Below are 24,612 nucleotides of genomic sequence, written 5' to 3'. Positions count from 1 at the left end.
TAAAGCTGTGGCCGTCTTCATGGCTTAAATACGTGATAATGACATCTTCAATCGTTCACCGTTCATTTATTCTGTTTTGTGCATGTAAAACTATAAAACTGTATTTTCTGATGACATTTTTGGCTTTCCAGAAAAAATTAATTGGCTTTAGCGGAGTTCTTATTGGAAAAATTGATTCGGTTAGCATACATTTCTGTTAGAGTTGGACCTTCTGGAATGAATAGCGCTAACCAAGGTTACACAGTATTACCTTTCTTTTTTTTGTTGTCTTTTTTTTAAAGGATCTACGTAACCTGTTGTGAAATGCTTCTGAAAAAAAGCATGAATCGGAATGTGCGTTTGCACTTGTAATGTTTGGTTCAGTTAAACAAACTCTGCTCGGTTCACGTGAACACTACACAGACCAAAGACGCGGACCAGTGTTAAAATCACAGCAAGAAATGACAATTATCTACAAGAAAGTGGGTTGGAAGTGGTATCATTGGCTGTCAATCAGGATCGCTCAAACCCGGTGGTCCTCCAATCAGTCCATTTCTTCTTTTTAAGTCCGCTCCATTTAGAGATTTTCTCGAATGGAGACTGCAGACATGTTTGCATGAGTGCAGTCGCATGCATTTGTGCGTGTGTGTGTGTGTGTGTGTTTGAGCGAGCGAGGCTTTGCCAGGGTGGGTTGGCTGTGCTGGGGTGCAGGCGGCCAGCGGAAGGACCTGAAAGGCTGTTTTTGTAGCCCAGGCTAGCTGGGAGCTCAGGGTGCACGCACAGGGCTTAGTCCACTTTGTCACTGGGAGCGCAAACTTGGAAGACGGCCACAGCTTTATCACACACACACACATTCAGTCCACGTAGTCCAGGCATGACTGTAGCCACCTGAAAATTTGAGTCAGAGCATTGACCGTTTTGATTGATTTGTTGGAGGGATGTTGGTCATCTGCCATGGTGTCCAAATCCGACACATATTTTTGTTGAAGATGCAAGGCAGATAAAGTTAAAGCCAGGCGGACATGACTGTGGCTTTGCTCTGCACTAAGAACAAAGGATGATTTCTCCGCTTGCAGATGTTACAGCACATGCTACAAGCCGTGCTAATACGGGCATTTGTATGTCAGAACTTATGGGTCACAGTCAGAGAGGTATTGATTGAACAATATGTTTGTTATTGTGGCTGTCATTTACACTCTTGTATATACCGAAATCAGGTTAAACCATACAATAGTAATCATTCAGTCATTCATTCATTTTCTACCGCAGGTGTGCTGGAGCCTATCCCAGCTGTCCTCAAGCGAGGGGCGGGGTACACCCTGGACTGGTGGCCAGCCAATCACAGGGCACATATAGACAAACAACCATTCACACTCACATTCATACCTATGGACAATTTGGAGTGGCCAATTAACCTAGCCCAATAGTAATAATACTGCTAAATTGCTGCTACTCTTGAGTAGGGCTCAGAATGTCAGAATACCTCAGGGGACCTCACCTGGGAACGCCTCGGGATCCGCGAGGAGGATGTGGAACCAACCTCGGATAAGATGGATGGTTAGCTGGGATACACTATGGTCGTCATCGCCTATGTTTTAGATGGTAGATTGCAGAGTTATCCTAAATGTCTTTCACAACCTGCAGCACATACGCTTAGTTCACATACAGTGGGGAATTTCATGCGTTCTCCTTTAATTGTGTTTTACACCGAGAATGGTGCATCAGTTCTTCAACCAAATAACCATTTCAAACAATAACTGATTTGATGGCATACTCCTGCGGCGAAGAGACAGTGTTCTACTTTTGCTTTATTACCCTTTTTATAGTAGATACTAAATCTTTGCTTGCACCCTGTTGCGAAATAAGAACAATCCCAGATTGATTTGTACATTTCTATGCTAGCACGAGTCTGCGTACTTTAACGTTGGCTATCTTCTCCCGGCAGTGGGCGGGCGTGTGAACCAGGAACTCAAGTACACGCGGCAGAAGATCGGCGAGGAGGCCATGTTTAACCCGCAGCTCATGATCCAGACACCGCGGGAGGAGGGAGCCAGCGTTTTGACGGTGAACGCACTGTTGCAGCACCTGGAGTCAGCCATGCGAGCCAGTAGAGTTCATGTCTACCTTTATAACCGGTAAATGTCCACAAGCATATACTGTATGCATGCCTAACAAGTGCAAGTTGAAATAGTTGTAAGTTGTAATAATTTTTGTGGCATGACTTAATTTCCCTTTCCCCCCCCAGACAATGGAAATTAGAACACTTGTGCTACAAATCAGGAGAACTAGTCACGGAAACACATTTCATGGATCAGGTAAAATGAAAACATAAGATATAGTACAGTCATGTCACACACTATGTAGTTCACTGCTGCACACACAAAGGGGAACATTTGTCATAACGTGCGCTCCTACTCAATTGGCTGTGCTGATATTTTTTTCTGACAAACACACAACATATGTCTGAGTGACTTGAAATTTCTCACGCAGGTCAATACGCTCTACAGAACGTGTTAACTGAATTACCAAAACATTTGGTACTAGAGGTGTGTATTGGCAAGAATCTGGCGATACGATACGTATTATGTATGATACAAGGCTCACGATACGATATATCACGGTACTGTTAACAAGGCGATATTTTTTTTGGTTTTTATTGTAGTTAAATACTTTAAATAAATTTCTTGGAAAAACTGAATTACACCAGCAATATGCACTTACTAAACACATTTTTAGATTAAACTCAGAAATGAACCTTTGCTGTGTCTGCACTTGAACAAATACCATATACAGTCTATGATAAATGCCTAAAAATATCGATATCATACTTTTTAATATCGATACAGTATAGTGGAATGAAGTATCGCGATATATCGCCGAAACAATATTTTCTTACACCCCTATTTGGTACCCACCTTTATTGGACCTGCAAGCACTTGGCTGTAAAATATGAGCAACCTTTGTTGACGTCCGGCGCTAATCCTGATGTGTTTGTGTGCATGTGTGTGTAAACAGATCATAGAAAAGCTTCATCCTTGTCTCATCATCACACCTCTTGACTGTTTCTGGGAGGGGGCCAAGCTTCATTCTGGGATGGTCTATCTTCCGTAAGTAAACATGAAGATGTGCTATCATGAATCATAAGTCCGCTTCAATCTTAGGCTGTCAAAAGCTATGAAAGCCATACTGTTATGGCACATTTCTGTCAGGCAGGCAGTACAAGGGTACCTAAAGGGCGGAGCCTATCACCTTTGTATCAGGGGAACCTCAACCCTCTATCCAATTTAGGGTTTACTATTACACATTACCACATTGTATTGTACCACATTATCGGACCTGGTTTGAAACAGGTTTAGGAACAGAAGGTGCCAAAAGCGAAGTTATTCCAGAATGTGAACAGGATAAGTGGTATAGAAAATAGATGAATGGCGAGTGCTAAATGCTGGGATAGCCATCTTGGACTATTTGTTATGGCAACTTTGAGACTGTTTACAAGACAACGACAAGGAGATCTCTGAATCTTGTTTTTCTTCCTTTATGTGTGCTTCCCAGACACGCTCAACCCAACCATCAGACTCCACAGAGCATGTTTGCATGAGTGTGTGTGTGTGTGTGTGTATGTGTGTGTGTCCTGAATTTGTCCCCTCTGAAGGCTCTATTGTAGTGGTTGCTGGCATGCGTATCGCTGGCCATCGTTTCTCCTCAGCCCTGGGCCTCACACCATTGTCTGGCCTTTCTGTTGCTAATGGTCCTGTCGCTACAGTAATACTCCACAGACATTTACCTCTGCAAATGTGTTTGCATGCACATGTGCATGTGTGTTATCATAATAGCTGATTCTAGTCACCTATTTACGTACCTGAACAGTCGTTGGATTGGGCCTTTTTGGTACTAAATGCAGTTTTTTTTTACTATGTTCTGGTTGGGAGGCTGGGAATAATAATCCAAGCCTGGTTAAGCACATACAATGTGTTGTGAATGACAGCGAGAGAGAGATTTAGACTGGAATGTGTGAGGCATGGAGAGCTTAAAGGGGACAGGGACCACTTGGAGCAAGAATCCACCGCCAGCATTGGGATTTATTCTTTGCTGTCATCTTGCAAGGATGAAAAAACAACAACACAGTGGCCCTTTATTCTTGTACATTAACACATCATTATAAACCTCCAGCCACAGTACATCTATTGTTGTGATGACATGGAGATGATCAGCATCCTTATACACAATCCAACACCTGCATGTGTATTCCTACAGTAACGTACTGTAGAAACCTATGAAATCAGCTTATTTTTTTTCAAATGTCATTATTTTTTGAAAGAATAATCTCCTTGTTTCACTCAGAACACGGTAAAAGAGTAAACCTGAGCCACAGTCACACTAGCATGCTCTGCTAAACTTCGAGAGTAAACTTTGTTGTTGTTACGCCAACTTTCTCTTGTGTTGTACGTTGCTGTTTTGACGTGTTTTGTTTGAGAAGGAGCCGGTTAGGTTTGTGAGGCGATTCCGCCACGTTTGAGCGGTTCGTCAGGGAAATACTCCGCCACAGACGCGTTCCTTCTCACAGACTTTCAACCACATTATGTCACTTTCCACAAGATTAATGGTAGATTCCGTTTTTATGCCTCAGTGGGGTTCAGGTTCAGAGGAGGCCTCCTTGGCTTCATACCTCTTGGATGAGGTATGTTTTGGCACAGACCATTACACTACCACCACCGCCACCTTATGTTGGTACATGCTTGTGTTGCCAGCTTCAACACAATATATCCAAGTTTAATTTTGATAATATGAGATATACTATGACCTGTGCTCACCTAGTATCAATTTGTAGTATTTGATAACATATTCTACGGGCCAAGAAATAGTCTGCTAACTACCATACAAAATGGTTAGTGTATTGATACAAGTGTTGTTGTACTATTATCTTCACGCAGAGGTAAAGACCCTCTGCAGTGGACCAACTTTGACCCCAAGGAGTTTCTTGACGACTTACGACGGGACCACTTCCCGGTGGACACCTTTGAGGAGATGCTGGAAAAAGCCAACGTTGGACACGGCTACATGGATCGCCCCTGTCTGAACCCCGCCGACCCTGACTGCCCCCTCTCTGCACCCAACAAGAACTCCACCAAGGTAAGTTTATTTTTTTGGGGGGGGAGGGCATCTTGGCTGCGACGAAGCTGTTGACAGTTATTTTTTCACCTGTTTGGATTTTATTGCGGCCAAGGCGTTAGATGTGGCGTGGACCCTGAGCGGCGGCTGCTATGGGCTGTCCAGGAAGTACATGCACTGGCAGGAGGAACTGATTGTAGGCGGGACCACCAAGAACGGCAGCGGACCCCTGCTCAGGTAAGATAATTTTAAAGTCTACAACCACACACGCACTCAAACACTGCGGACATCTGTGCAACGCTTATTCTGGAAGGATTTTATGTTTTCTTTTTTTAAGCATCTCTGAAACGATGCGTGTGCGTGCGTGCGTGCGTGCGTGCGTGCGTGTGTGTGTGTGTGTGTGTGTGTGTGTGTGTGTGTGTATGATAAATCTTGCAGTCATTAGCAGATTCCAGTGAAATCTTCCAGTTCCAGCTGTTCCCTCTCAGCGCTGGCTACTCTGCACGGACACTACCCACTCATGCACACACAGACACATACAGTACATGTGCTGATGGTGATCTATTGCTTGTACATTCTATCCAAATATACAACCAATTTTAACTACACAGACCTGCGCTTTCATGTTGTGTTGAGGTTTTCAAGACTTGCCTAATGTATACAGTGTGTCTTGAATGAATGAACACTAAGGACGCATAAGACACACCTTTTTTAATCAGTTATTTTGAAAAGTAACACATTGACCCGAGTATAAGACAATATTTTTCTCCCAGGCCGTCCTATATCTGGGGCGATTTATATTTGTAGTACACAGTAGTAGTACAGGTTGTTGTAGTAGTACAGGTTTTTGTCTTGGAACTGTTTTTGCCCAGTGAACACTGACGTTAACTGAGGCCTGTAGTTCTTTGGACGTTGTTGTCAGGTCTTTTGAAGTGTCTTGGATGAGTCGTCACTGCCGTGGTTGGCCGGGCCACCCCCTGGGAAGGTTCACCACTTTTCCATGTTTTTGCCATTTGTGGATAATGGCTCTCACTGTGGTTTGCTGGAGGCCCAAAGCTCATCTCAGCTAATGTCAGTTGGATTTCCCTTAACTTATTCGCTCCCAAAGACTTGGCAGGTGGCAGAAGTGCATTTCATTAGAACTCGGCCTGCATCTTTTTCATTGAAACTCATGCTCCGCAACAACCAGGAAATGAAAAGGCACCCGAAGTAGGGTACGCATTGAAGGGAAATTTTAACACATGCACATTTTAAGGCCTACACAAACACAGTTCATTTGCAAATGTGAAAATTGTAAATAGATTTGAGTGGGGCATCATTAAAATAAAATAAACAAAGAAACCATCCACACACACATTATAAAGGATCCCCTTACAAAAACCATGATGTACGAACATTTAGATTTCACTGTCTTTATCTCTGTCCTGGCTCCATATTGTGTTGTTCTTTTACAAATATGACCACCTCCTTTTTTGTCTCTTCTCTATCCAGCGCCCAGGCCTTACAGACTATGTTCCAACTGATGACTCCCAAGCAGATGTTTGAGCACTTTCGGGGCTACGAGGAGGTTTCCCACATCAACTGGAATGAGGAGAAGGCTGCAGCCATACTGGAAGCATGGCAGAGGAGATATTCGGAGGTATGGTTGGAACATACAGGGCTGCGATGGGTTTAGAAATCAACAAATCCTACCTGGATACCAGTGCATGCAAGCATTGGATGCTGGATGCGAGGCCTCTGTGTTGCTGTGTGGTTAGTCGAAAGGCACAGTATAGTCTGGAATACATTAGAAGAGTTTACGGTCTCTCTCTTTTCTCTCTTTCTTTCACGTTTATACGATCACTTTCCCAGCTGTGGCCCCATTGGTGGCTAACATGTGACATCATCTGGCTTCCCCTACCCCCTCCAAAACCCTGTTTGACACACCATGACCTTGGTGTGTGTGTGCGTGTATATGCGCCATTCATCTTGGGGGCCCCAGGGTGCCACCATAGAAAAAGATCATTTATTTATTGGCTCTATGTGTTTTTTTTTATTATCAATGGCTGTTGGTGTCATGCTGTTCAAATGTATAGACATAATGCATGTAATAGATGTGAATTGAATTAGCTGTGTGGCCTGTGCGCTAACCACCTGCCAGCTGTACAACTTCCTGTCTGAAGTTATTGGTATTTACTCAAATAGTGGCCTACAGGTGCTCATATACTCAACTACAGAGTGTATCAGGTGTCTATTTGAAGCAAAGCATAATTTCTTTTGCGCAAATTCTTGTATTAAGGGTGTAGCTAGACACACTGCTGTCTGTTGATTGGTCGATTCGATTACCGACATGTCCGTGTAACAATGACAACATCATGCTGCTAATTCATTCGCACTCTGGTGACGTTGTGATCGTACAGCATGGTAATATTTAATCCATGATGTATTATTTGAGGCCTTTTTGTAAGCTCTTCCGTTGTGAACTTGCTGTACAGCCGTAAGAGCATGCTGCAGTGCTACAAGTCATGTCCATGTCAACTGAATGGGACCGGACAGCTAGGTGGCTATATGTACTGTAGTTGTATGTCGGCTTCTCCCATCGGGGGATTTTTCAGTTTCTACGCCAGTTGGCCTCCTTGACGCAACCCATTTTCCGAACTTATCACCGCATTAACTGTGTTTAAATTTGTTGGGTTTTTTTTCAGGCTGTGTTGCAGAGTGTGGCGGCCAACTCATCCCAGAAGGTCTTGTCTTTCACCACCACCACACTGGAGGACATCCTGAAGTCCTTCTCGGATATTAGCGTCATCCGTGTGGCCAGCGGTTACTTACTGATGGTGAGAATCAGTGATATTCCATCCTGTATAGTGAGAGTATGTAGAGTATTTCTGTACCTGTTTTATCTTGTCCGTCCCCAGCTGGCCTACGCATGTCTGACCATGCTGCGGTGGGACTGTGCCAAATCTCAGGGGGCTGTAGGGTTGGCGGGTGTCCTGCTGGTGACATTGTCAGTGGCGGCAGGTTTGGGACTCTGCTCTCTCTTGGGCATTTCCTTTAATGCAGCCACTACGCAGGTAACACACAGTTAGTTAGGGTAGGATTGCATATCATGAGATGCAGTGCAGCCGTATCTAATGTGGGGTTTTTTTTCATCCGTAGGTCCTGCCATTTTTGGCTCTGGGTGTTGGCGTGGACGATGTCTTCCTCCTCGCGCATGCCTTTAGCGAGACGGGACAGAACAAGAGGATCCCTTTCGAGGTGGGTCTAGCATCCAAACTGCAGCTTCTTCACACAGATCCATGCACAATAGGGTGAAGGAAAATACATTTCTGGGGATCACAAGAGATGAAAATATGATCTGGAAGCCTGATATTACAAATATACAACATAAGGTGGCAAGAAATATTTCAATATTTAACAAAGCAAAACTTGTTCTCAATCAGAAATCACTCCACACTCTTTATTGCTCTCTGGTTCTACCATATCTTACTTATTGTGTGGAAATATGAGGTAATAACTAAGGATCGGCCGATAGTTGCGTTTTTTCCTTGTATCGGTATCGGCCGATACATGCGTGGCTTTGCAGATGTATTTTTCCACCGCATGATTTAAAGTCAGGCATCCGCTGGGGCAGCTTTGTGTTGCCGCGGCTGCAGAGGACCCTGCAACACATGTAGTCGCGGTACCCCGCCCCCACTGTTGAATCACATCAAGCGCGCGATTTCACAAATAATAGAGTTAGCTTGCTTTTAACACTTTACCAAGCCCATCACAATTCACTGGGTGATCGCTAGGCATAACAGTTTAAGTCATGGTGTGACAACAAGAAAGCCCAAAAACATCACATACCAACACAACAGACGAATAAAGGCACTCTCACTAAATTTGAACTAAATTTGAAACACTTATATGCTAGGACTACGTTAAAAAGCCATAGCATTTCAGTATGTGGAATCAAACTATGGAATGGATTGAGTAAGACCCTCAAACAATGTACAACGATGAGCCAATTCAAGAAACAATACAAGCAGTTGATGTTTGCTAAATACAAGGATGAAGAGTCTTGAACCAGTCATGATGTGCTATACATATCACTATATTGACAGTTACTATGGTACCCATTATGTCATTGGATGGTCATATAATAGTAATAATAATAATAATACATTTTATTTGTATAGCGCTTTTCAAGATACTCAAAGACACTTTACAGAAGAATGAAGTTGAATAAAGCAAGTAAACAGAATAGAAGACACACCAAAATACAACATTCATTGGTTCATACACAGTTAAAACATGAGTTAAAGCGTGGCGGGGCACAGAAGTGAGGTATAAAAAGTTAAACATTAAAAACAGATTTAAAGAGGTGGGTTTTGAGTTGTTTTTTGAAGGTGGGAAGGTCAGGGCAAGCACGGAGTAAATGGGGCAAAAATATCACCTCGTACTTCGGTACGAGATAAAAAAACAACAAAAACAACTAAAAACTATATTAGGAAAGCAGGAAGTGAACAAATGTAACAGTTACTGATTGTAAAAGTACCAGATGGAGGGGTAGGATTTAATAAGCTTTGCTTCTTCCTACTCCTTTTGGACATGTGGAACTGGGAACTGATTATGGGATGCATGTTCAAATGAAATTAAACCATAACCATTACCAATAGTTGTACCAGTCGATTTATTTGCCTGTGCTTTTCACACAGAGTCAATTCTAGTCAGTTATTTTCTTGCTGTACTAGTGGGCTTGCATTCTCCACAAAGCATACGGCTTACATTTGTGTGATAACTTTATCTCCACAAGGTGAAAACAGGCATGCATTTGCTTGTTTTTGTTGTCTCCAGCCCCACTCCTCCTCTTATGCTTCCCCTCAACCCTCAGCTTCCTTTGCTGAGATGAAAACTAAACAGAGCTGAACCTGATCTTGCGTGTCTCTCGTGCACACACACATGCACTAACATGCCTGTATGACGACGCAGCCTGTGTGGTCCCGCATGTCCTCACAATCTTCACACAGTTGCCGCCAAAAAAAAAAAAAAACCCTACGGGGTCCTGCATGCTTATCTTGGTGTGTACGTCTTAAAGTAGGAAGGTGGCTTCGTCACAATTTAACAGTTGAAGTGTTGTGAGAAACGAAACAGCAGGTGTTTTTGTCATTCATGGAATTGCACTTGAAGCCGCTGCAATCACTGTCAGTCAGCATCAGTGTGAGGATAATGTTACCTAATCTCAAGTAGTACACGTTTGCCTTTCGGCTGTAGTCGCATCAAAAGGGCTGACTGTACTTGTCATTTGCCCCGCCTTGTCTCATCTCGCTCAGGACCGCACGGGCGAGTGTTTGAAGAGGACCGGGGCCAGCGTGGCACTCACTTCCATCAGCAACGTCACTGCGTTCTTCATGGCGGCCCTCATTCCCATCCCTGCACTGCGAGCCTTCTCTCTGCAGGTAGGACAAAATAAAAAATCTCAGCACTTAATCTCAATACACTCCAATTCTCATCAGATAGTAATGATGCATTGAAACAAGGCAGTTTGGTGGTGTGGTGGATGCAGTGATGCGGTCCAAGTAACTGAATCTGTGTGGGAGGTTTAAAAAGCAATGCAGTTCAATGGTCTGGCTGTGTGTGTGTGTGTGTGTTCGTTCGTGTAAAGATGGGGGTCCGTCATGCAGTAGGGGGGCTCTGACTTCTCATGCATCTGTCACAAATTATAGACGTCATCAGAACAATGAAAAGTGAGACAAAAACGGGTCCTCTGTCACAAGCGGCACACAAGCTGTGTGAAAGTTCTTCATAAAAGTGAGTACACCCCTCATGGTTCAGCAAGCATCTTCTGAAGGGGCAGTGCAATAGAAAATAAACTTAGATGTACTTTTGAGTAGTCAGTGTGCAGCTTGTATAGCAGTATCGATGTACTAGCCACGGAATGTGAGTCAACACACGGTCATTATTGTCTAAATAGCTGGCAACACAAGTTAGTATGTCCCAAATATTATCATTGTTTTCTAGCACTGCCTGAACCCTGAGGATGCCCCACAGGGTGCTAAATTGGGTTCAGCTCTGGGGGGAGACATACTCGGTGTCCACTTCAGAATGCACAGTGCATGTTGAAATTCATGTTTCCCCTTACTGAACCACAGCTCCTTGGGGTTGGCAGCACTCATAGCGCTACAAAATGGCACAATTATCTTGCTACTCAATTGTTTTTCCAGCTATTGAGACAATGTGTTGAGTCATTTCTAGTATACTGTTACACAAGGAGTACATTGACGAGTCAAAAATTTCTATAGCAGTATTGTCCCTTAAGAAGGTGGGCTGTCAAAGTGAGGGGGGTGCATGGTCTTACAGCCGTGCAGACTTGATTGGGAGGACATATACAGTAGTACGTTTCACCAGCAGTAACAACATACACCAGCAAATACAAATAGACGGTGTAGACATTGAAAGGGTGAAGGAAAATACATTTCTGGGGATCACAATAGATGAAAATATGAGCTGGAAACCTAATATTACAAATATACAACATAAGGTGCCCAGAAATATTTCAATATTAAACAAAGCAAAACTTGTTCTCAATCAGAAATCACTCCACACTCTTTATTGCTCTCTGGTTCTACCATATCTTACTTAAATATGAGGAAATATGAGGTAATAACTATAAAAGCAATCTTCACTCGCTAAATGTACTGCAAAAAAGGGTAGTAAGGATAATTCATAATGCCACCTACAAAAAACATACTAACTTCTTATTTCTAAAATCACAAATACTTAAACTTGCTGATAATTAATCCTCAAACAGCTAAAATAATGCATAAGACTAAAAATAACCAATTAGCTAAAAATGTCATCCAGAGGAGAAATATGATCTCAGGGAAGAACTACGTTTGAAACACTTATATGCTAGGACTACGTTAAAAAGCCATAGCATTGCAGTATGTGGAATCAAACTATGGAATGGATTGAGTAAGACCCTCAAACAATGTACAACGATGAGCCAATTCAAGAAACAATACAAGCAGTTGATGTTTGCTAAATACAAGGATGAAGAGTCTTGAACCAGTCATGATGTGCTATACATATCACTATATTACTATGACAGTTACTATGGTACCCATTATGTCATTGTACATCACCTCGTACTTTGGTACGTGACAAAAATAAAATAAAATAAAAATATATTAGGAAAGCAGGAAGTGAACAAATGTAACAGTTACTGATTGTAAAAGTACCAGATGGAGGGGTAGGCTTTAATAAGCTTTGCTTCTTCCTACTCCTTTTGGACATGTGGAACTCGGAACTGATTATGGGATGCACTCAATTGTAATCTGATGCATGTTCAAATGCGATAAAACCAATACCATTACATGAGTGCAGTGTAACAAAGCAAATGCCAACAGTAGTGTACCCTTTATACATGCAGCAGAGCTTAGATTTCGTCCTCACGTACACACACACACACACACACACACACACACACAAAGGGCCAGATTTTACCTCAATGTGTATTAGCATGTGTGGATGGATGGCTTTAGTGCAGACACTCTGTCAAACAAGATCCGTTGACCCCATGGGTCTAATAATACATGTGGCTTGATCGCAAGCGCACACACATACAGTATAGAATAATAAGAACATGCCTAAAGCTGCTTTGTATGCTGTATCAATATTTTCATGCTTAGTTTTTTTTTTTAATGTTTGGATGATTCCGTACTTGTGGAAACATTAAAGAGAAAGCCCCACCCTCTGTACTGGATGAGTTTGGCGTGGAAGAACCTGACCTCTGGGTCCAGACTCAAACCACAGCCTCCCAGTTAGCTGTTTCAATGTTCACTTTCGCTTTCTGTGTGGCCCAGGACTTTTAGTCCACATCAGTTAAGTCGCACTTCCTGTTCCTGTTCTCATCCTCATTAGTTTAACAACACAAAATACATAGGAACACGCACATTCATGTGTGGAAGACAGATGTGATGGTAAATCTTCCTGTTTGGAGGTCAGTGAGCGGTCAGAAGATGTGTGTGCGTGCATGTGTGTGTGCGTGCGTGCGTGCGTGTGGGTGTGTGTATCGGGAGTTGTAGGGGATCAGTCTGGACATTAGTGGGCCAATTGAGAATGAATTGTTTTCATTGTTTTCATGTCTCTTGCATTATCTCTGACTACATAGCGATCCGAGGAATGAGGGAGGGCACATATGTGTGTGTAAATGAGTCACAAAGTGTGTGTGTGTGTGTGTGTGTGTGTGTGTGTGTAGAGAGGAAGTTTAAACCTCGAGCCAAACTAACAGATATGTGCGTGTATAGTATGTGCATATCTTTGCCGTGTGTTGTCTACTCACCTCAGGCCCCATGGGGCTCTCTGCGTGCCTCCTTGGGTGGTCTCCTTACACACACACACACACCAATACATGGTGTACACTGTGTTACAACTGTGTTTGTGTGTCTGGCAACCACACAAGTCCTAGATTATGCACTGGCCACTCCTTCAAATGCTTAAACCACAACACTGCACCCACTTGTTTTACACACATCCCTCACTTTTTTCTCTGTATTGCCAATCTTTTTGTATTTAAAGGCCATTGTTGATTTTGTTGTATTAAAATATAAAATACACGTCCCATCGCTTGTGTTTTTATTATTAAATGATCAGAGTATTGTGGTTTACTAGGGCATTGGCTTGCAGATTACACTCACAGGCTACAGCATTAGATACACCTGTACTATCTTGTCATATTGATGATCTTTGAGTTTTTGGAGAGTGCTTCTGTCATGTAGAGGCTCTTTGACTAGCATTTTTTCAGTAGGTCCTTAAAAACAGAACCACTCCTTGTCACATAGATGATCTTTGTTGAGCGTAAACCTATTGCCGGTTACTTAATTTATGATATTATGATTAAATTAGGCTGCACGGCGAACGAGTGGTTAGCGCGCAGGCCTCACAGCTCGGAGACCCGAGTTCAATTAAATTCCTCTGCCATCTCTGTGTGGTGTGTGCATGTTCTTCCTATGCATGCGTGGGTTTTCCCCGGGTACTCCGGTTTCCTCCCACATTCCAAAAACATGTTAGGTTAATTGGCGACTCCAAATTGTCCATAGGTATGAATGTGAGTGTGAATGGTTGTTTGTCTATATGTGCCCTGTGATTGGCTGGCGACAGGTCCAGGGTGTACCCTGCCTCTCGCCCGAAGACAGCTGGGATAGGCTCCAGCACCCCCGCAACCCTTGTGAGGATAAGCAGTAGAAAATGAATGAATGAATGAATAAGTTATGCAAGATGTGTAGGATAGAGCCTGGTATTGACAGTATATACATATGTACAATGTAGGAATAATGGTGAAAGGAGAAGAAGATATAACTAATGATGTGTCCATTGTCAGTTGTGTTTTTCCACTCATGCTGTGTTTTTTTTTCTGGCAGGCTGCAGTGGTTGTGGTGTTTAACTTCGCCATGGTGCTGCTCATCTTTCCCGCTATCCTTAGCATGGATCTTTACCGACGAGAAGACAGGCGCTTCGACATTTTCTGTTGCTTCTACAGGTATGGACGCACACAGCAAACAAATCCGAAAGCCTCTGTGGTCTGACTGTGAATACGTTTGACAGACACAAGCAACTCCTTAGCCTAATCGCTTCTCATGATGTCTGTGCTTTGCCCTCTTATTTGTTGTTTGTCTGCTTGGGTCTTTGTTGTGAAAGCCTCTCCAGTCTGCTGCCAGTCTCGGCATGCTTTTTGGCACAGCAGTCACACAGCTGTGTACACTTACACTAAGTTAAATACCCATGTTGGAGCTCAACTCTTTCCGGAATACAACAGTAGGTACACATACACCATCCAATGAGAGCCAATGCAAAAGTTGCATCTAAAAATTACACAAACTTGAGGGTGTACGAGACAGAGGATGTTTACAGTGATCATAGCGAAGATTTTGAGGAGGGAGAAACATTTGGAGATGAAATGCGAGATGTTTGACATGTAAATGGTCACCTTCAAAACACAAAGTACTCTGCAGTTGCTTATCCTTCAAGTATTGTTTTTAATGGGCTTCTTAATGAACGTACAGGTATTTTTATAGCTTGTTTTAGTGGCCTCACATCCAAGATGAATGTTCTCTGCGGGAAAAAATACAAAAAAATGCATTATAATACCTTGTCACTAGCCTTGTCACTATAGTGGAATATTGTTTAGAGGACATTATGTAAACAAGACATAACTTGTTGACTCTTGTTTTTTCTGTGTGTTGGCGGCATAGCATCCTTTCTCAAAATGCATTCATACCGTACTTTTAAGAAAAATGCTTCTTTTAAAGCTGTTCCTTCGAAGAAGTCGTCAGTGAAGTGATCACTGGCAAGAACAGAACTAGAAGTAGGCATCCATCTTTCTCTCGTTGTCCGCACTTGCGTAGTCCATTGGTGTCTTAAACCTTTCTCTGTTGGAAAACAAAACAAACAAAACTTCCAGCAGCAACACAATGTTTTGGCATGATGAAAAAAATACTGAACCAAGTAGACAAACTACCTAGAGAAATGTTTATTTGCCCTCCTTTTGCTGACATTACATCATGTTCGGAAATTATGCTGAGCTGCAAGATTGTCCATCATGGCTGGTGCCATCAACTTTAAATGTAATTTTTGCGAATTTTAGTGTTGATTTTCTTTCTTTTTTTTTTTTTTTGTCCCGTCCAGCCATTGGGGCAGATAGTATTGTTGATCTAAATGCCCTTACATGCTAGACAGATTTGCTCTGTGTCAGGAAAGGTGGTGGCTACAACTTCCCTGTACCATGAAATTTTATTTGCCATTATTTGTTGTTTTTGTTGTGCCATTTGGAGCGACTGGACCGGAGCAAGAAGAAGAACAGAAAAGAAGAAGAGAAAGGTGGGGTGGGGGGGTGGGGGGCAGTAGAGGGAGAGACAAAAACAGCAGCAACAAGAATTCTCATAACAACAACAGTGACAAACAGAACAGTTAAATGTCAATGATGGCTAAGGCTCACGATGGAGATGATATCAGTGAAATGCAACAGTCCAACTTACCAGTAGCAATAGTAACAATAAAGACATGAACTGTGATAGTAAACACAATTACAGCCATACGATTACAGTAATTAAAATCTCACTGCTTGACATCATGATTACTGTAATAATAGCATACAAATACTATATAAACATCAGGGATAAAATGGTAGATTGTATAGAGAAGCACCCTGTGAGTGTCCATATGGAGGTGTGTTGTGTATGTGAATGCGAGTGTGTGAATTGTGTAATTGTCACTGAGAATGACAAAAGGAGAGAGACTGCCTTCTACCACCCAGCAAACCCCGCCCCGCGCAGCCAGGTCAAGCCCCCACCGCCAGAGATCCTCCGGCCCCGTGGGTGTGGGCAAAGCCAGGGCCGACTCCCCAAGACCCGCCCCTGAAGCAACTCCCCGAAGAGACCAGCAAGAGGCCATGGAGGAGCAATCCCAACCGGCAACAGGGCGCCAGCAGGCCGGAGGAGAGCCGCACCCCCGAGACCAGCGGGAGACCATACCCCACTAGGGCAGAAGGGCATTGAAGGCCACACACCCGTGGGTACAGGGGCGCCCCCGCCAGCCGGAAGGGAGCCCGTCCACGGCCGGAGGCGCCGCCCCCTCGCCCCCCCACACACCCCCAGGAAGCAGAACCCGGCCCGCCCCAGGTAGCCCCAGGCCTGATCACCGACATAGGACCGCCCCGGCCAGGACAGAAGAGGCCCGGGCACACTGCCCCATGGAGGACCGGGCGGTAGAGATGGAACGCCCTGCGCCAAACCCCCGCAGAGCCCCCCCCGTATATCCATATGGCCATATACACACACACACCCACCTATATATATATATATATAATTATAATAAAACTAATCATTATTTATCTAAGGGGCCATCCATAATTTTCAACATTTTTACGAGAGGGGGAGGGGGTTAAGACATCAACGTACGCTTTTTTGAAAACCAGAAAATGTCGATGTCTGTATGTTCGAACCGCGGGACGCAGTCAAAATTTAGCGCGAATAGACTGGTCCCCTGTCGTCGTATGCTAGCGCGAGAGCGTACCAGTCCACGCGATACTCCACGTAGCTCTGCGGTGCTTCGCATTCCAACACAACAATCAGACAATGGCCGACCCCGGTGATTTTGATGACCTATTTTCGTCAAAAAGAGAATTACTGCCATTCATCGCTCACCGAGCAATGCATACGAACAATACATCAATGTGTACTGCTTTGTGCGTTCGGACAGAAAGCGGAAGGACGCTGTAGCGGCTGGCCAGGCGGCTTGGAAAGGTTCCAAATCGAAGGAATCGAGCAGGGCAGATTTGTTCCGAAGTGCCGTTGCGAAAATGGAGAAGATCAAAACTAAACCGACCATCCTGAATCTATTCGCCAGCTCTGTGTTTATTTTCTATATTTGGGCATGGACCTGGCTGTGATTGCCATTTTCTGAATGACTCTGTGGTGGTGAATTTGACTTTGTGGACAATGCAGTAACAATCAATGTGATTTTCACTTCCTGTGATACACTGACTAGACTATAGGTGTGATTGTTAAGCCTTTTCAAAACAGTTGTGGCATCTTTATTGCATACTTTGCATTGAGTTGAGTTCAAGGGTTGTGTCCATCATTTCAAAGAAGATTTTATCTCCTCAGGCTTTTGGAAACCAGGGGCAACTCCTCTGCTCCTTGAGTAATCATGTGTGTATACAAGAAGTATTCCCTTGATTAAAAAATCCTGTGGAAAACAGTTGTTGCATCAGGACTTTTCTACATGTATCATTTGATAGAAAGAACAATACAAAAAGACCAAATTTGTAATACATTTGTATTTTCTTGAAAGAAAAATACAAAAAAGAGGCATTTGATATAATTTTTTATCTTGTTCGTGTTCAATGATGATGGGCAGTGACTGATTGACCAGAGTCCCAAAATACAGCCAGAGAACATTGTTGGACATGTTCGAATTTCCTGGCTGTATTGGGTCAGTTGGTCATGGACATATCAACATTTTTCATTTGGGATTGTACTCTTTTTAGGGGGGGGAGGGGGGTTGCTCAAAAGAGTACTCTTTGTACTCTTGTGAAAATGTTGAAAATTATGGATGGCCCCTAAGTATTTAAAACAATAAATACATAAAATAATCTCAGACACACGCGCACACCCCATCCACTCAATACGCACACACGCAAGTACACACTGTGGACGTCCCCAGGTGGGGCATCCGGGGCATCACAGGGCGGGGGACCCAGGGGTCCCAGACCCACAACCAGGCCCCGAGCCCAGGGAGGTATGGACCGCCAAGGCATAGCATCCCCAGACTCCCCTCGACCACGGCAGCAGGGCTACGGCAGTGTGGCAGACAAAGGAGCGGGCGAGGGGAGGAGGCCCGCACATGAGCAAGCGGAGGGGGCAAACAGGCGAGTGGTGAGGCGCTCCATCGCGCCAGCCGACACCCGCCGGGCAGCTCACCCCCGTGAGGGAGAGCCATAGCTCCAAGTCATGGGGAGGCCAAGCACCAGAGCCGAGGAGTTGAGACCAGCGCAAGGCCACCGACGGACCCCACCATCCACCGGGGGGGCCGTCCCCCCCCCCCCCAGAACCAGCAGCGCTCCACTCACGTACCGGAGAACCATCCCCGACGAGCCCTAAGGCAAGACTGGGGATGGGCAAAGACAGGGACAGCGATGCAGCAGAGCATAGGACCAGTGGCGGCAGACACCCAAACGCCCGGAAGAGCACCGCCCCCCCAGCAGGCCCCACTCCGAGGAGCATGCCCCCCATCCCCACACGCCACCCAGGCCCCCGTCCCCATGAGCAGGATCAGGCCCCCTTCCAACACACAGCCCGGTCCCCGCAGCAGCCACCACAGCGCAACAACCCCAAGCCACCACCATAGACTTCAGGTCACCAGCAGTGCAGACCCCACCGCCTGGAGGCCGCCAAACGCCCCCCCAAGGGCACGTTGGTGCCCGCGACCCAGGACAGACCAAGGGAGGTAGCGCCAACCATGACCCTAGGGCAAGCCCTGGCGTCAGTTGGTTCCAGCGGGACCCCCAGGAATGCCAGGCAGACCAGACCAAAATATCCTGCAGCCCAGGGCACCCCGAGCGAGCCGCCAAGCCCCAGCAGGCAGCGGGCCAATCGCGGGGGTAGGCAGAAGGCTCTCCGGTCCAGCCCGCTACACCTGTGTGTGTGATGATGGTATTGTGTAGATTGTGCAATTAAAAATAGGCCTGCCCCATATGGCTGACCTATGTGTGTGGTGTATGTGTGTGTGTGGAGGGAAGCTGAGCAATGGTGGGTCCCATGCCTGCCCAGATCCCCCCCCAGAACTGAGTGTCTAAGGTGCGGTTAAAATTGAAGGGTGACCAAGCCAGAGGAATGCCAAGGACAAAAGGGCATCCACAAGGAAACCCTTCGCCCCCGGCATAACCAGTTGCAGGACACCCCCCAAAGTCCTACATGTATGTGAGGTGGTGCAGTGCAGCAGGAAGGACCGGGGCCCCACACACGCCCACCCCGCACTACCGACCAACCGAGCCGGGCAAGCCAGCCGCCCGGAGCAAGCCGTGGGCCACAGGACCAACCACGAGCCCCACCCAGCCCATCGTGGCAGCCAGTCCGGCCCTGCCAGCTCCCCCCCGGAGGGCCCCACCAGAGATTGTGCCAGCTATGCCACACCCGGACCACCAGGAGCCGCGGACAAACCACACGCCCCGAGGGAGCTCCTACAACCACCAGAACAGCACGGACCGCGCCCCGGCAACACATCCGTCACCATGGCAGCCCAGGGAGTGACACCACAGAAACCGCAGGAGAACCGGGACCCGCATGGGGAAGAGCCCAACCCCGCCCCCCGGGCACGTGAGCCAAGAGTGCCAGGGCGGGACAGAGACACACACACCAGGCAGCAGAGCCCACCAGATAAACGACACCCCAACAGCTGCAAAAAGTGAATGCCCCCCCAGTCCCACCCTCCGCCACAGCGCCGACCCGTCTCCACCACATCTTCCATCCACCCACAGACCCGCCGAGTAGGACACCCCGGAGGCGGGAAGACCGCCACCAGACCGGAGACAGAAGGGGCCAACCAGACACCGTTAAATAGCAGGGGCCGCCCGTGAGCCACCGGCCAGCCCCGCCCCCCAACCCTTGGTCGAGGCCCCCCCACGACCCAGAGCCCACCACCCCGCCCCCCAAGCAAGCCCCCCGCTAATCCCGGCCCGCGTCGCGCAGAGCACCACCCCAACCGCCATCCGTCCCGCTACCCACGCACCCACAGCCAGACCCCCACCCGCCCGCCCCACATCCACCACAACCCAGCCATCCCCCTACCGAAGGGCGAGAAGCAGGTAATGCCCCACCCCAGCACCACACCTCCCCACCCAGAGCCCAAGCTGCACAAACGAGACCCCCCCTCCCGTATGAGCTTACCAGGTGCCCCACCCGGGAAACAGCCACAGCCAGAGTGGGACGATAGCACACGGTCCCCATAACTCACACATGCCTACCATACACAAAAATAAAAATTGAGAATAAAAATAATAAATAAAAATAAAGTAAAGTAATTGATAATAATAATAGTAATAATAATAATAGTAATCATAATAATAATAACAATAATAGTAATAATAATAATAATAATAGTAATAATAATAATAATATTTATTGATAATAGTTATGTATGTATAATAATGATACTACTATTGATACTTAATATATAATAATAATTTATATATAATATATTTTCTAAAAATTTAGATCTTTTAGCTATTTTAGATATGATAATAATTAATATATACATGCATACCTACACACACACATATATAGCCATATACATACCTAAGGGGGAAGGCTCTGCCAGGGCAGCGGGGTATAACCACCCGTGCCCACACCAAGGGCAGGGCCAAAGCCTCCCATGCCCACACCCCACGGTCCCACACAGTAGCCAAGCCAGAGCACCCAGGGCAAACCCGGCCCACCCCCAGGGGTGAGGGAGGCCGCGGAGGAACCAGCGCCACCGGACGCACACAGGCCCCCCCCCCCAGCAGCAGCAGGCGCCCACCACCCACAGGATGCGGCTCCCCGTCTACCCACTACCCCGAGGGACGGCCTGCACCACCCCCGGGACGACCACCACCACCCCACCCACGCCCCATCCCCAGATCCGGACAGCCCCCCACCAACCCCCACCAGAACCTCCAGGGGGTCAGCCCAGCAAGAAGGGACAGAGATACACGGCACCCACCCGCTCACCCCCCAGACACCAGGGCAACCCGGCGACCAAGACCATGCCCCAAGCCAGAGGAACGAGACCGCCAGGGGCAAAGACAGGCACACTCAGCCCTTCGAGAATTAGATTAAGAGATTAGTTTAAGAGATTAATTATTGGAGCCCATATAGATTGAAATTCTGACAGTTGTTCTTTGGATTCAGCAGACATTCTCTCAATTGCTATATGATCTAACAGAAGATTTTTGTAAAAGGCTATGTTCAGTTTTTTTTGGATTTCCAATTGATAAGAATGGTTTTCTTGGCAATGCTTAACGCTGTGATGAGGAGTTGTGTGTGATTTGTTTCCTACGTTGACTGTAGAAAGATCACCCAACAAGCATAATACAGGTGAGGAAGGAATAGAGGTCCCAAGTGCCAAAGAAAGGTCTTCGCACACTGCTTGCCAGAAATTACTAATGGGGGCACATGCCCACATGGAGTGTAAATAATCATCTACTACATGATCTGGGCAGTGTACACAGATGTTCGAGTCGGTTAGACCCATTTTAAACATTCTCTGCCCTGTGTAGTGTACTCTATGAATGGTTTTGAACTGAACCAACTGTAGGTTGGGATTTTTTATTAAACAGGACGAATTAAGGCATATTTGCTTCCAGAACTCAGGGTCACAGCTTGTAGATAAATCTAGGTTCCATTTGGAGACTGGAACCCCAACGGTGTTGTCACACTTTGACAAAAGAATGTACAACTTGGATAATGTTTGGGGAGCGGATACGTTTAAGAATTGGTCAATGGTGGGATAGCTTTCCCAAGATATGTTACAAAACCTAGCTCTAATTATGGATTTAATTTGTGAGTATTCAAGAAATGTATTCTGGCTTAACCCATACTGTGTAACAAGGTAAGTGAATGACACAAACTTTCCCCCCCTTATGATATTTTCCAAGCAACTTATTCCTTTGTCATGCCATGTTGTAAAATCCAAGTTTTTCTTTTAAGCAATATATCAGGGTTATTCCAGATCGGAGTGTACTGGCAAGGAGTGAGCGAGGACCTAGTTATTTTTAAAAATTCCCACCAAGCTGTCAGAGTGGTTTTAATATTTATACTTTTAAAACAATCGTGTTTCCTAAGGATTTGACTTATGAAAGGTAAGTTAAAGATGGGGATTTCTTGGCTAAATGATTGTTCAATGTCGAGCCATAACTGATCCAAGGGGTTAGGTTTTATCAATTTTAAGATATACTGTAGCCTATTTGCCAGGAAGTAATTGGAGAAATTTGGCAGTTCTAAGCCCCCACATTCTTTAGATTTTTGTAATGTTTTTAGGCTTATTCGTGCTGGCTTATTTTTCCAAAGAAATTTATTTATATATGAGTCTAATGACTTAAACCAAGTTATAGATGGTTTGGTTGGGATCATAGAGAACAGATAATTGATCCTTGGTAATATCATCATTTTCACAGTGGATACTCTGCCCATAAGAGAGATGGGCAAAGTTCTCCAACGTTCAAGATCATCCTCAATCGACTTCAACAGTGGGGTATAATTCAAGCTGATCAGGTCTGACAGATTGGAGGAAATGTTGATGCCCAAATACCTGATATTCCCTGAACGCAGTGGTATAGAGGGGGTGCTCTGGAAAACGAAATTAATGGGCAATACTATGGATTTAGACCAGTTAATAGAGTAGTCCGAGAAGGTGCTAAAGTTATTGATGAGTGTGATAGCTTGGTGAAGTGAGAAGTGTGAGTTTTTTAGGAAGAGGAACACATCATCAGCATAAAGGCTTATCTTATGATGAACATTCGTTGTGTGGATCCCTTTAATATTTACATGTTGTCGAATTGCAGCTGCAAGAGGTTCAATGAAGATAGCAAACAATGAGGGGGAGAGTGGACAACCTTGCCTAGTACCTCTTTGTAAAGTGAATTCTGGAGAGATCAGATTATTGGTTCGAACGGAGGCCTTAGGGGTGCTATATAATATTTGGATCCACGTTCTAAATGACTCTCCAAAGCCAAATTTCTGTAGGGTTGCAAAGAGAAATTTCCAGTTAACTCTGTCGAATGCTTTTTCAGCGTCTAGTGAGACGATTGTGGTTTCCAAATTATGGATGATAGAGTGATCAATCAGATTGGTTAAGCGGCGTACATTGCTAACTGAGTGTCTCCCCTTGATAAATCCTGATTGATCGGGATGTATTACAGTGCATCCGGAAAGTATTCACAGTGCTTCACTTTTTCTACATTTTGTCATGTTACAGCCTCATTCCAAACTGAATTAAATTAATCTCTTACCTCAAAATTCTACACAAAATACTCCATTATGACAATGTGAAAAAAGTTTTTTTTGACATGTTTTGAATTTATTAAAAATAGAAAACAAAAAAATCACATTTACATAAGTATTCACAGCCTTTCTTAATACTTTGTTGATCCACCTTTGGCAGCAATTACAGCCTCAAGTCTTTTTGAATATGATCCCACAAGTTTAGCACACCTATCTTTAGGCAGTTTTGCCCATTCTTCTTTGCAATAAGTCTCAAGCTCCATCAGGTTGGATGGGAGACATCTGTGCACAGCCATTTTCAGATCACTCCAGAGATGTTCGATCGGATTCAAGTCTGGACTCTGGCTGGGCCACTCCAGGACATTCACGGAGTGGTTCTGAAGCCAATCTTTTGAGATCTTGGCTGTGTGCTAATGTCTACTGTCTATATGGTCAAGGTACATGACCAGTCTACTGAGGTCAAGAGCGCTCTGGAGCAGGTTTTCATCCAGGATATCTCTATATATTGCTGCATTCATTTTTCCTTCTATCCTGACTAGTCTGCCAGTTCCTGCTGCTGAAAAACATCCCCACAGCATGATGCTGCCACCACCATGCTTCACTGTAGGGATGGTATTGGCCTGGTGATGAGCAGTGCCTGGTTTCCTCCAAACATGGCACCTGGCATTCACACCAAAGAGTTCAGTCTTTGTCTCATCAGACCAGAGAATTTTGTTACTCATGGTCTGAGAGTCATTCAGGTGCTTTTTGGCAAATTCCAGACAGGCTGCCATGTTCCTTTTACTAAGGAGTGGCTTTCGTCTGGCCACTCTACCATACAGGCCTGATTGGTGGATTGCTGCAGAGATGGTTGTCCTTCTGGAAGGCTCTCCTCTCTCCACAGAGGAACGCTGGAGCTCTGACAGAGTGACCATCGGGGCCTTGGTCACCTCCCTGACTTAGGCCCTTCTTCCCCGATCGCTCAGTTTAGAAGGCCGGCCAGCTCTAGGAAGAGTCCTGGTGGTTCCAAACGTCTTTCATTTAC

General features: G+C 45.2%; 1 protein-coding gene across 3 annotated transcripts in view; it reads left to right on the top strand.

Moving 5' to 3' along the window:
* The window catches only part of ptch1 (patched 1), a 63,688-nt gene that overhangs the window by 18,581 nt on the left and 20,495 nt on the right, over positions 1 to 24,612 (top strand). For 2 of the 3 annotated variants that reach the window (XM_058069900.2, XM_058069902.2), the window contains exons 3-13: positions 1,925 to 2,114; positions 2,225 to 2,294; positions 2,995 to 3,086; positions 4,911 to 5,109; positions 5,204 to 5,325; positions 6,580 to 6,727; positions 7,773 to 7,904; positions 7,986 to 8,141; positions 8,227 to 8,325; positions 10,383 to 10,508; positions 14,472 to 14,590. In XM_058069900.2, coding sequence (XP_057925883.2) covers positions 1,925 to 2,114; positions 2,225 to 2,294; positions 2,995 to 3,086; positions 4,911 to 5,109; positions 5,204 to 5,325; positions 6,580 to 6,727; positions 7,773 to 7,904; positions 7,986 to 8,141; positions 8,227 to 8,325; positions 10,383 to 10,508; positions 14,472 to 14,590 — 1,453 coding nt within the window. Of the gene's footprint in view, positions 1 to 1,924; positions 2,115 to 2,224; positions 2,295 to 2,994; positions 3,087 to 4,910; positions 5,110 to 5,203; positions 5,326 to 6,579; positions 6,728 to 7,772; positions 7,905 to 7,985; positions 8,142 to 8,226; positions 8,326 to 10,382; positions 10,509 to 10,775; positions 11,017 to 14,471; positions 14,591 to 24,612 lie in introns of those variants that run through there. The other variant, XM_078789596.1, reaches the window with a different exon arrangement.

The sequence above is a fragment of the Doryrhamphus excisus genome, linkage group LG3 (assembly GCF_037039965.1).
Source record: "Doryrhamphus excisus strain RoL-2023G ecotype Guam linkage group LG3, RoL_Dexc_Guam_v1.1, whole genome shotgun sequence".
Taxonomy (NCBI): domain Eukaryota; kingdom Metazoa; phylum Chordata; class Actinopteri; order Syngnathiformes; family Syngnathidae; genus Doryrhamphus; species Doryrhamphus excisus.
Note: the sequence above shows the minus strand (reverse complement) of the source record. Positions and strands in the feature narration are given on the sequence as shown.